This window comes from Pleurodeles waltl, chromosome 3_1, assembly GCF_031143425.1.
Source record: "Pleurodeles waltl isolate 20211129_DDA chromosome 3_1, aPleWal1.hap1.20221129, whole genome shotgun sequence".
Classification (NCBI taxonomy): Eukaryota; Metazoa; Chordata; class Amphibia; order Caudata; family Salamandridae; genus Pleurodeles; species Pleurodeles waltl.
In genome coordinates, this window is record NC_090440.1 from 993,238,923 (window position 1) to 993,254,183 (window position 15,261).

Sequence of the window (15,261 nt, forward strand, 5' to 3'; positions counted from 1 at the left end):
GCTACATGTTCACCTTCTAAACTCAAATAAGTGCTAATAATTCAATTTCTTCCTTAAAATCCTGCACCCAACACATCGGACACAACTTTCACAGCAACAATATCTCACAAGCTTAGAAAACAGTACATGTTGTTCCTTGCAACTGTAAAACCACTGTACACCATGCGTTGGTCAACAAAAATAATGTTTTACTGCACAACGAAAGCTACAACACCAACCTGTTTATCCTATGCTAACAAACAGGGGCTTATTCGCAGCACAGTGAGATGAAAGGTACAAATCTATGAACACCCCTCTTTTCCTTACCCCCAATACACGATCGGCAACAGGAAAATAAGAGCATGCTCTTTAATCCCAGTATGAGGTTAGTTTTATACAATATCAGAATTCTCCACGAGGGAAACATAGGTACATCATAAGTAGGCAGAGGCCAGTCGGCATCCTCTAACTTCTTTCCTTTCTGGAGGAAACGGACAAAGAAGGAGAGCTCAGTCTGCAGTTCCAAGAGGTGGCTTCCCTCCCTGGATGGACCATGCATAGAAGGCACAGCTTAATCTGCAGCATTCTGTGAGTGTTATCCTCCTCGAGGCACTAGGCCAACAAGAGGACAAAACTCATTTTGCAAGTTCCTGTCATTGTCTCTGTCCCTGGAGGCACCATACCATTATAGGCCAGAACACCATTTCATTATAACATGGTCTGTGTGTTTTTTGTTTCCCTTGAATACTCGTCACTATAGGAAGGAAGGAATGGATCTGCATGTCCCATCAATCCTCCCTCTCGTCCTAGTTATCAGACCTATGGCAAACTTCACTCTAGAGATTCTTATGATCATCTGCTTCCCACTCAAGTAGCAGGATGAGAGAAAGAAGCAAAGAAAAGGAAGGGAACTGTACAAATAAAAAGTGATGATAGAAAAGGAAAGGGTAAAAACAAAAAAAGGCGTCGGGGAAAAGAATAGGACCACAGGAAAGGAAAAACAAGCATGAAGTAACCAAACTAAAGTGAAGCACGACATATATAAAAATGAACACAAAAGCTGAAATTAACTCCCAAACTCCAAAAAGCGTATCTGCAGAGGGCCTTTCACTTACCAAAGGCATCTTCCATTTTCAGGGTGTGGGTCTCCATGGACATAACTGCTGAGCTGGTCTCGGAGCCCTCTTCCAGAATCCTGTTGTAAAAGTTGCCACCGATAAGGAAAGAACTAAACGCCGTGGAGAAATGAAATTCAGATCAAAGCATGAGGAAGAATTAGACATAATTTTCCTTAATGCACACCCACCCCCATCTGCCCAGGGGGAAAAGGGCATATTGGTGCGCCATAACCAGAATGGTACTAAACCTAAAAGTGCCCTGCTTTTTAAGACACACATCCGGAGCTTCCTAGAGAACAATTTCAACAAATCGCTCATCTGGGAATTAGAGAAAGGAGTAGCCCTGGCACATCACAAGGAAAAACGTGTTCTAGCACCGACAAGAATACATAATGAAAGAGTCAACTTCACACAGTATCCTTCACAACAACAATGCCCCCCCCCCCTTCCTGGCACGTTGCAAATGTTAGAAACTCCTGACAATACAAATCCAGTTAATGAAGTCCCTAATCTTACTGGCCTTTCAGAAGCACTAGCCTGTTGGAAAAAAACAAAAAAGACAACCTTATTAAAGCCTTCCAGCACTAGCATATGGGGCCGGCGGGTGGGGAAACCCAAGGCATAGCCAAGAGAGGGGTGGGGACCCCGGCTGCAGTCATGAAGGGGGACCTGCACAGCGGAAAAGTTGGGTGTGGTTGGGTGTGCACAAGGCAATGTCATGGGGTGGGACACATGCAAAGCAAAGGCATGGAGGTGGGGTGCATGCACAGTCATACAGAGGGGCGGGGTGCATGCACAAAGCACAACTATGGAGGGCAGGCGCAAGGCCCAGCCATGGGATGCGGGTGTTGAGTGCAACTCACAAGGCCGAGCAAAAAAAAAAAAAGGGGTGGGGTTTGAGGAATGCGCTAACAAGGTCCAACCGGAGGGGGGTGTTTGTGTGCATGCAAAGCCTAGTAGGGGGGAGGGGCCAAGGCCTGAGTGCGCGCAAGACCGAGCCAAGGGGTGGGACGGGGCAAGCATGCAAGGCAGAGTCGAGGAGGAGGGACTGCGGTATGTGCTTGCAAGGCAGGGCTTAGGTGGGAGGGGGCACACGGGCGCAAGGCCCTGCCTGGGGTGGGGGTGTTGGCCTTGAGGGGGAACGGGGCACACAAGCAAGGCAGATCCTGGCATGGGGGAGGAGCGAGATGCGCACGCAAGGCAGGGCCTGGGGGGGGGGGGAGGGGAGCGCAACAAGCATGTAAGGTAGAGCCAAAGGGGGAGGGGAGCAGGACAAGCGCACAAACCAGGGCCTATGGGACAGTGGTACGTGCCCGCAAGGCAGGGCCGGGAAGCAAGGGACAAACACACACAAGCCAGTACCTGGGGTGGGGGAGCAGGACGCACAGGCCAAGGCCTGGGGTGGGGATGAGGAGGTGAGGAGGACACACGCAGGCCAGAGCCGGGGCAGAATGTACACGCACATGGCAGGGCCTGGGGTGGGAGGGAGCACAACGTGCACGTAAGGCAGTGTTTTGGAGGCGGGGGGGACACGCACTCAAAGGCAGGGCCTGGGGGGCATGCACGTGCAAAGCAAGGCAGGTGGGAAGAGGGGAACGGGATGCAAGTGCAAAGCAGGGCCTGTGGGGGACGGAATGTACGCGCCAGACAACGGGTGTGGGGAAAGGGATGTACGCGCAAGGCAGGGGGTGTGGGGGAAGGGATGTACGCGCAAGGCAGGGGGTGTGGGGGAAGGGATGGATGGGACGCAAGTGCAAAGCAGGGCCTGGGGAGGTGGGATGCGCAGGGCCTGGGGGAGGAGTGGGATGCACGGCCAGGGTGCAGGGGGTGGAACAAGACACCCACGCATGGCAGGACCTGGGGGGATGGGGCTGGACGCGCACCAGGTAGAGCCAAGGGGGGGATGGAGACAGGATGCATGCAAGGCTGCGTCAAAAGGGGAATAGGGGCAGGACGCGTGCAAGGCTGAGCTAAGGGAGGGTGGGAATGGGGGTAAGACGCGTACAAATCTGTGCCAAGAGGGAAATGAAGGCAGGACGCGTGCAAGGCTGAGCTAAGGGAGGGCTAATGGGGGTAGGATGCGTACAAGGCTGAGCCAAGGAGGGGGAAATGGGGGCAGGATGCGCACAAGCCAGAGCCAAGGGGGGGATGGGGGCAGGACGCGCACAAGGCGGAGCCATATAGAGGGATGGGGGCAGGACGCACGCAAGGCAGGGCCAAGGGGGGGATGGGGGGTAGGACATGTGCAAGGCAGAGCCAAGGGGGAGGGGGGATGGAGGCAGGACACACGCACAAGGCACAGCCAAGCGGGTGATGGGGGGCAGGATGCGCGCAAGGCAGAGCCTAAAGAAGTGGGGCACCTGAAAGGCGAGCCAGAGGAGGAAGCATGGCAGATCTAAGGGGGAGCATGCACATGGCACAGTCAATGGAGTGCGGGGGTTGGAGGGTCACAGAACTAGCCAACTCCCCATATTTTGTATTCTCTGTCTCTCTATCGCAGTTACACCCATCAAACATTAGGAGAGCAGCAAACCGAAATATAGCCATTATCTCACCCCTGCTGGACCGGCTGCAACTGTAGGATAACCTGAGTCTTGGTATCTTCTGGGTTCTCATCTTCAGTGACTTCGGTGGGGACAACAACAACTTCTCCCAATGGGACGTTGACTTCAGCATTCGCCATTGCTCACATGAGTAAAGGTTCAAGGGTCAAAGCATCAGGGACTCTGCATGTCAAAGAAATGGAGAAAAGTATTCATCAGATCCAGGGGACATGGCTGGGGGAGTGAAATGTTAGCACTAGAAGAAACTGCTAAGCATTATTCTACCGCTCAAGGACACACAGTAGACTCATCAGAAAATTGATGGGCGCTAGGAAGCAAATACACTACGAGCCAATCTGTCATGAAAGTTTCCAAACAATCAGAATTAAGCAGTAAAAAAACAAAACTACAAAACAGAGTACTGTATATTGCTTTTCTGGCTATTTTTGATGTCATTGTATTTATATAGCACTTACTAACCCTGACGAGGTGTCGAAGCACTTTTTGGCTAGTAGCACATTACTCTGGAACCCAAAAAGGATTAGTGGTGGATTAGTATAGGAAAATGAGTTAATCTGAGCAGTATACAGGAGTCTGTTAGCTGAATTGAAATAGGATAGTGGACAGATAAACGAGGGAAGAGTTTAGAAGTGTTATGTGGGAGATCGTAGTAATAACAAGAGGTCTCAGTAAAATTAGAGATGGAGGAGAGAAGAGACTCTAGAAATGCATTTGGGGGGGATCACAGTAGTAAAAGGAGGTTTGGGATGAGTCAAGGGGGGTACATGAGGGAAGAATTTAGAAAGGGTTATCTGGGGGATGATAGTAGTAAAATAAAATTTATGGAGATCCAAGGAGGGAAGAATCTAGAAATGGTTGTTTTGGAGATCATAGTAGTAGAATGAGGTTTGGGATGGGTCAGAGTGTAGGTAGAGGGTATATTGATAGAGATATAGGGTGATACCCAAGTGCAATGGAGAGAGTCAAAAAATGTCTTCTTCACTGGGAATAATGTAATAAATATATAGCTACATAAGTACATAGAGGGTATCCATGAATGAGGAAGATAATATATCGAGATTTAAAGTTTTATTTTATACACTCTGACTTTTAAGTGTTGCTGTACATTAAGTTTGTGTATTTTTCTACCATTTTATTTAATCTATTTTTCCCCTCAATATTTCAATAGTTAAGCACTAGTAGATAAAACAATTATGATCATATTTACATATTGTGATAAAGAGACCCATAAGCATCTAATCAAAATACATGAAAACTATGCAGCAACATATACATGTTAAACATGGAATAATATACATGCCCTCAGTAGCCACCAGGATACCCATAAGTGGAATTTACCATATGGGGACTTACTGAGGGCAAAGCATAAATGTAGTATGGAAGAATCTTTTCTAGCATAAAAACTTACTATGATCGCCAGGTTCAAAGAAAGGGGTAACCACCAGTGGGTTATCAATAGGGCTTTTAATAAGATCAAGAAGGTAAGCAGAGCTCAGACTCTTTTTGATAATAAACTCCCCAGTGACACCGACATGAATGGTATGACTAGGATCATCTTGACGTACAGTAACAATTCAAGGAATACTAAACAAATGTTAACTAAGAACTGGAATATATTGATGACTGACTCCCACTATAGGACATATGGTACACAAGAGACCTAGGATAACTTATAGAAGGAGACGTAGCTTACGGTACACCTTGAATCACAGTGACATTATTTTCAACTAACAGGGAAGAGAACATAATCTTCATGGCTTCCCCCTCCCCCATTGCGGACACTGCAAGACATGTAGGAATAGTATGCGGTGCAAAGGATTTTCACACATACACAAGGCCGATTGAAAAAGTTAGTACAATTTCACATGTAGTTCGCCCTACTCAGTGTACATTCTGGAATGTCAGTTGAGATAAGTAGGGAGAACGGCACACATGGTAAAGAAGAGGGTACTGGAACACGAGGGCCATTAACAATAAGGACCTCCATTATCCAGTCGCATAACATTTCCAAGAGCGACAACTCTGACAGTTTGCTTCTTTCCTATCTTGCCACTGACCATGTGCCACATAACCACAGCAGTGGAGATAGGCGTAGTGAGTAATACGTAGTGTAGGCTTTAATTTTTTCTTGCCACAAGTTTGGAACAGCATTTGTTTCACAATACTGTTTTGCGTTATGCATTTTGTATTATTGTTTAAACACTGCCCAAGATGCTTCCCTTGTGCTGCGAGTTCTGATCTTGTCTGCCTGACTGTTGCAATTGGTGGACAAAGGACAAGGATATCTATCTGCGGGCTCCTTAAATGCCATGGAATAAACACCTAGTTTGCAGTACCTACCTGTGTCTTCCCCTTCTTCTCATCAACTTTACATCTGGCGAGGAGGATCCACATTTATACAGGAGCCCACCGGATCAGATTTTCAGCACTTTTGGCTAACCGTGAAGCATTCAAGGTGAAGTGCATGAATCTTCCCTGAAGTACTTGCGAGCTTCCCATTCCTTCGCCACTTCACTGGTATGCTTGGACAGTTTTTTTGTCTACTCGTCTCACCTCTGGATGTCTTGTGATCGCAGGGTTGGTGTAGTGACCCAGCAATTTTGTGCAGACAAGTGTTGACAGCACAAAGCTTTCCTCGCACTTCAGGATAAAGTGTCACATGCCCAGTGACGTCACCTCAACAAGTACGGAAGACAGGTATTTGAGAATCTGCCTGCAATCAATCTACAACCTGGTGACGGTGAGAATTGGAATGTGTACACGGAGGCAATTCAGAGACTAAATAAGAACTTTTTAGAGGAACCAAATGTAATGGTAGAACGTTTCAGTTTTATGAAGAGAAAACAGGAAGTTGGTAAAACAGTGGAAGAATACATCTCTACTCTCAGAAATGTAGCTTTTAACTGCAATTTTGGACCAGCGTCAGATACCTACATGAGAGATCAATTTGTTTACAGCTGTTACTCTAAAGAAAATGCAAGAAAGGATTCTGAGTTGTAGAGAGCCCTCTTTCTGAGGTTATGGATATATAGCAAGAGGGATTGAATGTGTCATGATTTCATCCAAATGTATCACTAATGATTCACCTAGTAGTTCTTTTGTAATTTAGTCCAAGAGACAGACTGTCAATGCTCGTTTGCTAAAAAAAATAATCAGAGCAAACAAACCTGTTTATAAGAAATTGAATAGAGCATGCTTTAGATGTGGTTCTCATTTTCACGTTGGTGATAGTCCCAACTGTCCATCTGTAAGTAAGAATGCTTAAAATGTCACCAGAATGGTCAAGTTCAGGCAGTGTGTAGAGGAATAAGTGTTCTGCAGGTAAGCAATGTGGAAATTGATGACAATGCGGAACGTTTACAAAATGATTTTCACAAGATGGTCTTGACCATTGATACAGTTGACTCGCCTTAATATCATGGAAAGGTTAAGGGTCCTTTTTTGTAAGGTTACAATTGGCGATTGTAGGAAAGTACCATCTTGCCTGGCATGTTACCCCCATTTTCACTGTATGTATGTATGTTTTAGCCCTTGTGTCACTGGGATCCTGCTAGGCAGGACCCCAGTGCTCATAGTATGTGCCCTGTATGTGTTCCCTCTGTGGTGCCTAACTGTATCACTGAGGCTCTGCTAACCAGAACCTCAGTGTTTATGCTCTCTGCTTTCTAAATTTGTCACTGCAGGCTAGTGACTAAATTTACCAATTCTCATTGGCACACTGGTACACCCATATAATTCCCTTGTATATGGTACTTAGGTACCCAGGGTATTGGGGTTCCAGGAGATCCCTATGGGCTGCAGCATTTCTTTTGCCACCCATAGGGAGCTCAGACAATTCTTACACAGGCCCGCCACTACAGCCGGAGTGAAAAAGTCCACGTAATTTCACAGCCATTTTTCACTGCACATAAGTAACTTATAAGTCACCTATATGTCTAACCTTCACTTGGTGAAGGTTGGGTGCCAAGTTACTTAGTGTGTGGGCACCCTGGCACTAGCCAGGGTGCCCCCACATTGTTCAGGGCAAATTCCCCAGACTTTGTGAGTGCGGGGACACCATTACACGCGTGCACTATACATAGGTCACTACCTATGTATAGCGTCACAATGGTAACTCCGAACGTGGCCATGTAACATGTCTAAGATCATGGAATTGTCACCCCAATACCATTCTGTTATTGGGGGGACAATTCCATGATCCCCTGGGTCTCTAGCACAGAACTCGGGTACTGCCAAACTGCCTTTCTGGGGTTTCTACTGCAGCTGCTGCTGCAAACCCCTCAGACAGGATTCTGCCCTCCTGGGGTCTGGGCAGCCCCAGCCCAGGAAGGAAGGAAGGAAGGAAGGAAGGAAGAACAAAGGATTTCCTCTGAGAGAGGGTGTTACACCCTCTCCCTTTGGAAATAGATGTGAAGGGCTGGGGAGGAATAGCCTCCCCCAGCCTCTGGAAATGCTTTGATGGGCACAGATGCTGCCCATCTCTGCATAAGTCAGTCTACACCGGTTCAGGGATCCCCCAGCCCTGCTCTGGTGCGAAACTGGACAAAGGAAAGGGGAGTGACCACTCCCCTGACCAGTACTTCCAAGGGGAGGTGCCCAGAGCTCCTCCAGTGTGTCCCAGACCTCTGCCATCTTGGAAACAGAAGTGCTGGGGGCACACTGGACTGCTCTGAGTGGCCAGTGCCAGCAGGTGACGTCAGAGACCCCCTCTGATAGGCTCTTACCTCTCTTGGTAGCCAATCCTCCTTTCTTGGTAGCCAAACCTCCTTTTCTGACTATTTAGGGTCTCTCCTCTGGGGAATTTTTCAGATAACGAATGCAAGAGTTCACCAGAGTTCCTCTGCACTTCTCTCTGACTTCTGCCAAGGATCGACCGCTGATTGCTCCAGGACGCCTGCAAAACCGCAACAAAGTAGCAAGACGACTACCAGCAACATTGTAGCGCCTCATCCTGCCGGCTTTCTTGACTGTTTCCTGGTGGTGCATGCTCTGGGGGCTGTCTGCCTTCACCCTACACTGAAAGCCAAGAAGAATTCTCCAGTGGGTCGACGGAATCTTCCACCTGCTAACGCAGGCACCAAAAGACTGCATCACCGGTCCTCTGGGTCCCCTCTCATCCTGACGAGCGTGGTCCCTAGAACACAGGAACTCTATCCAAGTGACCCTCACAGTCCAGTGATCCTTCAGTCCAGGTTTGGAGCAGGTAAGTCCTTGCCTCCCTACGCTAGACTGCAAACCTGTGTGCTGTGTGATTTGCAGCTGCTCCGGCTTTTGTGCACTTCTCCAATGATTCCTTTGTGCACAGCCTAGCCTGGGTCCCCAGCACTCTGTCCTGCAGTGCACAACCCTCTAAGTTGGACTCCGACGTCGTGGGACCCTACTTTGTGACTCTGAGCCAGCTCCGGTTCACAAATCTTCCAAGTGCCTGTTCGGGTACTTCTGCGGGTGCTGCCTGCTTCTGTGGGGGCTCTCTGAGTTGCTGAGTGCCTCCTCTGACTCCTCCTCCAAGGGGCGACATCCTGGTCCTTCCTGGTCCCCAGCAGCACCCAAAAACCTCTACTGCGACCCTTGCAGCTAGCAAGGCTTGTTTGCTGTATCTCTGCGTGGAAACACTTCTGCAATCTCCAGCACACCGTGGGACATCTTCCATCCAAAGGAGAAGTTCCTAACTCTCTTCGTTGTTGCAGAATCCTAAGCTTCTTCCATCCGGAGGCAGCCTTCTTGCACCTTCATCCGGGGTTTCCTGGGCTCCTGCCCCCCCGGACACAATCGCAACTCTTGGACTTGGTCCCCTTGCCTTGCAGGTCCTCAGGTCCAGGAATCCGTCTTCAGTGCTTTGCTGGTGTTTGTGGTTCTTGCAGAATCCCCCTATCACAACTATTGTGTCCTATTGGGGTGGTAGGGGTACTTTACTCTTACTTTTCAGGGTCTTGGGGTGGGGTATCTTGGACACCCTGACTGTTTTCTTACAGTCCCAGCGACCCTCTACAAGCTCCCATAGATCTGGGGTCCATTCGTGATTCGCATTCCACTTTTGCAGTATATGGTTTGTGTTGCCCCGAGACCTATGTTTGCCTATTGTAATTCTACACTGTTTACATTACTTTTCCTACAATTACTTACCTGTTTTGGGTTTGTGTACATATAACTTGTGTATACTACTTACCTTCTTACTGAGGGTACTCACTGAGATACTTGTGGCATATTTTCATAAAAATAAATTACCTTTATTTTTAGTAACTCTGAGTATTGTGTTTTCTTAAGATATTGTGCTATATGATATAAGGGGTATAGTAGGAGCTTTGCATGTCTCCTAGTTCAGCCTAAGCTTTGCCACAGCTACCTTCTATCAGCCTAAGTTGCTAGAAACACCTCTATTCTACTAATAAGGGATAACTGGACCTGGCACAGGGTGCAAGTACCACAAGGTACCCACTATAAGCCAGGCCAGCCTCCTACAGCGATCGCTCATTAAATGTGATGGCATGCTCTGGTGCACCTGTCACCATAATTTCAGATCAACTCTAAAACAAACACTGGTTTGCAATGGTCCAACTACAGAAAACAGATACATCTCCAAAGGCTTATGGAGATAATGACATTGATATGTTAGGCAATTTTATTGAAACATTGTCATGTTTGGGTAGACAAGCTATAACCAAGGTAAAAGTGGCAATAAAAGGCATAAACAGTGTGGGTGGCAAGACTTGGCAAAAATGGGATTAAAACTGGCTCTGGGTTCTGAGAACCTTGTACAACTAAATCATACTCCGATTGCTCTTGTATCCGATACGTGTGAAGACACTGACCTACAAAAGCTTTTAGAAAAATTTGGGAGAGGTTTTTGACGCTAAGATTGGAAAGATAAAATCTGAACATGTTACAAAACTCAAACAAAATGCAATTCCCCATTGCACATAAAGTCAAATCAATTCCATTGAGAGTAAGGGATGATTTCAAACGATTGTAGGACAAATTGGTTCTGGAAGGTATAATTACTATCACCCACTCCTCAGAATGGGTCAGTTCCATTATGGTAGACTGTAAAAAGAATGGGGAAATCAGTTTATGTGCAGACTTGCGCTCACTGAACAAGAACATTGTGGTTGACTGCCACCTGCTTCCAAAATTAAAGAACTTCTTGCGAACACTGGCGGGTTGCCAACATTGTTTGCCTTTTAGATTTAAAGTTGGCATACCACCAGATTCAGTTAGCTCCAGAGTCATTTGACCTTACAACTTTCGTAACTCCATTTGAAGCATATCATTTTTTGCGTTTACCCTTTGGCTTGGCTTCAGCAGCCAGTGTTTTCCAAAAACTTATGGATCACATTTTGAAAGGGACTGATGGTGTACAAGTCTATCAAGAAGATGTACTAATTTATTTGAGAACAATTCAGGATCACACAGTAAGTTTGAAAAAGGTTTTAAATGGCTTCAAAGAGTTAGGGATCACTTTGGGTCTTGACAAGTGCAAATTCCTAACAAATAATTTGGACTATTTGGGACATTCTATTACCTCCAAAGTGGTCAGACCCAAGTTCTCTCACTCGGGCTATTGTAGAGGTTCCTCCAACGAAAGATAAGGACACTTTAAGATCCTTCCTAGGCATGCCTGAATATTGTTTCAGGTTTGTGCCTGAGTAAACGCAAGTTGTTCAACCTGAGTTCCTTGCTTAAGAAAGGAGTTCCATTCAACTGGAAGACCACCTGTGATGAAGAAGCATTTCGGAGTGATAAACAATCTATTGTCAATGCTCCTGTTGAGTCTTCTTATATTTCAGGTCAAAAATGTTCTCATGGGGGGCGGAGCTTGCCCAGCTGCAATATGGCCACTTGCTAACAGAGCTCCGCTGGCCACGACTAATTTGGTACATAATCCTAAGGCCGAGGTCCGAGACTCCTAAAATGCACACCAGCACCGGCCAAAACACACAGGGAACCAGAAAAACAGCGATCTTGCGACCGCAGAGGCCCGGAACGTGCACGCCGCATCAGAGGTCTGGAAGCGGCCCACGCAGCATGGAGCGAGACAGGGACGGTGCGGAGTCCATCAGAACCAGGAGAGAGGACCCAGACAAGCAAGGTATTGTGCGCTCCCCAATACTTAGCTACAACAAGCTTTAACAAAATAAGAGTCTGCTGCGATCAGCCCGAGGCGGGCAGGCAGAAGATGTTACCCGTGCTGCATGACAGATCATCTCCAAAAAGACAGGTGCTAAGAAAATCTGCAGAAGAAGCGTGCTGGGGGTGATGCACGGAAGGCTAGAGAGGGTGCTGGCATGCCACTAGACAAAAGAACCCATATCCTACCCCTTAAATCATACCACAGCAGACACCTACGCAAGAAATGCCCTGGCCATAGATATAACTGTGAAGAGTGGGGCGCGTGGGGGCCTCCAGCGACAGAGCTCAAAATTGGTGCAGGGATATAAAGGTGCCAGGGGGAACGCACGACGGGGGAACCCTCCTATAACACCGCTGAGACAAAGGCATCCCACAAGCCAGCCAAGATGCGAGCCACGTGCAAAAGTGACAAAAACCAACCTAAATTGCACTACGACCAACGTAGAACACATAAAACCACAGGGGAGAAAATGGCAACAATACCTCCTGCAAGGGATGACATGCCTCAGGAAGAAGAACCTGAACTGAAGCAGATACTGGCCACAATGCAACAAAGCCTGGCTCAAATTGACAATAGGATTGACTCTGTGTAGTCTTTCTGTCATCCTATCCATTCTGAAAGACAAAGATGCGGAACGCTTCGAGCAGTCAGAGAGACGCATTTCGAACAGAGGATAGCCAGTCAACAATGACTTCCAATCAGACGAATGCGAGCATAACGCTGGCGGCTCTACAGATGAAAGTCAACGATTTAGAGGCCAGATCACAGAGAAATAACATCCGCATAGTGGAGTCCACAGATAACGACAACATGGTAGGATACATAGAACGCCTACTTGCTCAGCTGCGAGGATGCAACACGTTTTCCAATATATTTGTGGTCGAGAGAGCACACTGCTCATTGGCAGCCCGTCCGCCCCAGGGGGCACTACCGAGGCCCATAATTGCCAAATTAATGAACTATAGAGACTGAGACGCTGCATTACGGAGAGCAAGAGAACTCAAAACACTTCAACACGAAGGAAGGACAATCTTGCTTTACCCCGACTTTACAAAGCAAGTTCAAGAGGCAAGAAGACAGTTCCTCCCAGGGAAATGACAGCTGCATGATCTACAACTGGAATACCACATGTTCTATCCGGCCAAACTACGTGTGATGGTGGATGGCAGACCAATTCTATTCACAGACCATAAACTGCTCACCCAATTCCTGAAGCGACGGATGGCCAGGGAGGGCAGACCTGAAATTGAAAACACCCCACCTCCCATAAGATTGTTGTGCTAAGAATATCCGGTGACTACAGTTTGTGACTGTGGAACTGTGCATTCGGATTGGGGGGGGAGGGAGTGCGGTGGGGGCACATGGGGCCGATGATGCAATGTAGACAAATAACAGTACAATCTAGATGGTTTAGCATGCACAATGAACTTTGCCAGTTGAGAGGCGATGCATGATCTAAAACTTGTTGTTAGGGGAGCTATTGAATAGGACACAGAAGCAAGATACTAGGCCAATTATATAAGGCAGGTGGCCGGCTCAAGTTGTAGGATAAGGAACAGCCGGACAACATCCACCCTAGCATGTGATACGCTTATTGAAATGAGGGGTAGTTCATCTGTTCAATGGGAGGGTGGGGGTGGTGTACATAACTGAAGATGGGCGGATTGGGGAAATGCCTGCTGTGCGTGTGTGTGTGTGGGGGGGGGGGGTGGTGCTACTATTTGGGATTGTTACGTTAGGAGGGAGACTGCAGACTTTCACACGAAACACTGCGGGAACAACAACATATACATCACATGGCATATCATCGGTAAGGATTCAGACACTGTGAGGATGATAACATGGAACTTGAGGGTTAAATGACGCCAGAAAAGTGAGGAGGGTAGTAGCTTACCTTCGGAGGCATAAAGTGGACTTCGCTATATTGCAGGAAACACATTTGACACCAAATAATGGCATGCTTACTCCCAGAAGAATGCAGGGACAGTTTCTAGCAGCAGGGTTCACGTCCCATTCCAGGGGAATATTGATACGGGCAGCAAAACACTCGGGCTTCTGTAATTGGAAGCTCGCAACAGATCCAAATGGCAGGTACATTGTAGCGTGCTGCAGTAAAGGTGACCTCATGTTTCTCATTACTGGGATTTTTGGCCCCAATTTCGATAACCCCCAGTTTTACTCTGACCTAGCTACCGGATGGCCACCTGGTGGGGCCTTCCACAGATATGGGTAGGTGATTTCAATTGCACCTTAGACAGACTACACAATAGATCAGGAGGCACCCAAAAAAAAAAAAAAAAAAAAAAAAAAAAAAAAACGGCCTCTGCTGCTAAGGTGGTGAACAAAATAGCAGCAGAACTAGGGTTAGTAGATATATGGGGTCATTACAACCCTGGCGGAAGGCGGAGAACCGGCGGTAAGACCGCCAACAGGCTGGCGGTCTTACTCTGTGGAATTATGACCATGGCGGTTCCCGCCATGGTCATCCGCCGGTTCTCCGTTCCGCCCACCGGGCTGGAGACCTGGTGAAAATGGTGGTGCTCCCGAGATTTCCATTTCTCCTCCAGAATATTCCTATGCTATTACCGAGGCCAGCTTTTGCAACCTCACGGGCCCTGCTCATGAGACTAGCCTGCGCAGGAAAGCAGCCGAGAGGGCAGTGGCGGGTGCTGACCTTGCCATACAAGTTTGGTGGACTCAATGCACCTGATCTAGAGACTTATTATAGGGTGACACGCCATGTTTGCCCACACATGGATACATGGCTCTCAGGAACTGCCATACTTAAAACTAGACCGCAAGATGGCTGCCCCACACTCCATACCAAATAGGATATTTCAACCTCCGTCCCGCTAGTACGGGAAGTTTGCTTCCTTAAATGCAACAACACATGCCTGGCATTGCCTAGTGACTAAACAGGGACTCTCGCTGTTGTACTCCTCTCGCGTGCCCCTGGAGTGGTGTGCGTGGTATGCGTTGGGAGGCAACAAAAACATGGTGGTGGCATTGCACAAACTGAATATTAAGACGATGTGTAATCTTCTCCACAAGGGCAATATGCGCACCTGGACAATGATCACTGAACATGTGCAGGCAACGACCCCACTCATGCAATATCACTATTATAGAGCTAGACACACTATGGGCGCTATACTAGGGGATGACCTGCAAGAATCACCAAACATGCAATCCCTCTCCATGATTATTACGGACACGCAACCGCATAAGCAAGTATCTAGACTTTAAACACATATGCAGGGGACACGTGAGAGCGACCAGATAAAGGCTAGAATGGACTGGCAGAGAGGTTTGGGGATACAATTAGCTGAAGAGCAGTGGCAATACTGCTGCTCAAAGATACGTAGTAGCTCCCTAAATGGTAGGCACCACCTGATACACTTCAAATACATCAACAGGATATATTATTTGCCCCTCAAACTTTTCAAATATGGGTTACGCAACAAGGCCATTT

At 47.5% G+C, this 15,261-nt stretch overlaps 1 protein-coding gene across 4 annotated transcripts in view; it reads right to left on the minus strand.

The window, feature by feature from the left end:
• GMEB1 (glucocorticoid modulatory element binding protein 1) overlaps nucleotides 1-15,261 on the minus strand; it is a 177,903-nt gene that overhangs the window by 112,425 nt on the left and 50,217 nt on the right. For 3 of the 4 annotated variants that reach the window (XM_069224133.1, XM_069224132.1, XM_069224134.1), the window contains exons 3-4: nucleotides 3,653-3,823; nucleotides 1,095-1,207 (exon numbers count right to left, since the gene is read on the minus strand). In XM_069224133.1, coding sequence (XP_069080234.1) covers nucleotides 1,095-1,207; nucleotides 3,653-3,780 — 241 coding nt within the window. In that variant the 5' untranslated portion in view covers nucleotides 3,781-3,823. The remainder of the gene's footprint in view (nucleotides 1-1,094; nucleotides 1,208-3,652; nucleotides 3,824-15,261) is intronic. The other variant, XM_069224135.1, reaches the window with a different exon arrangement.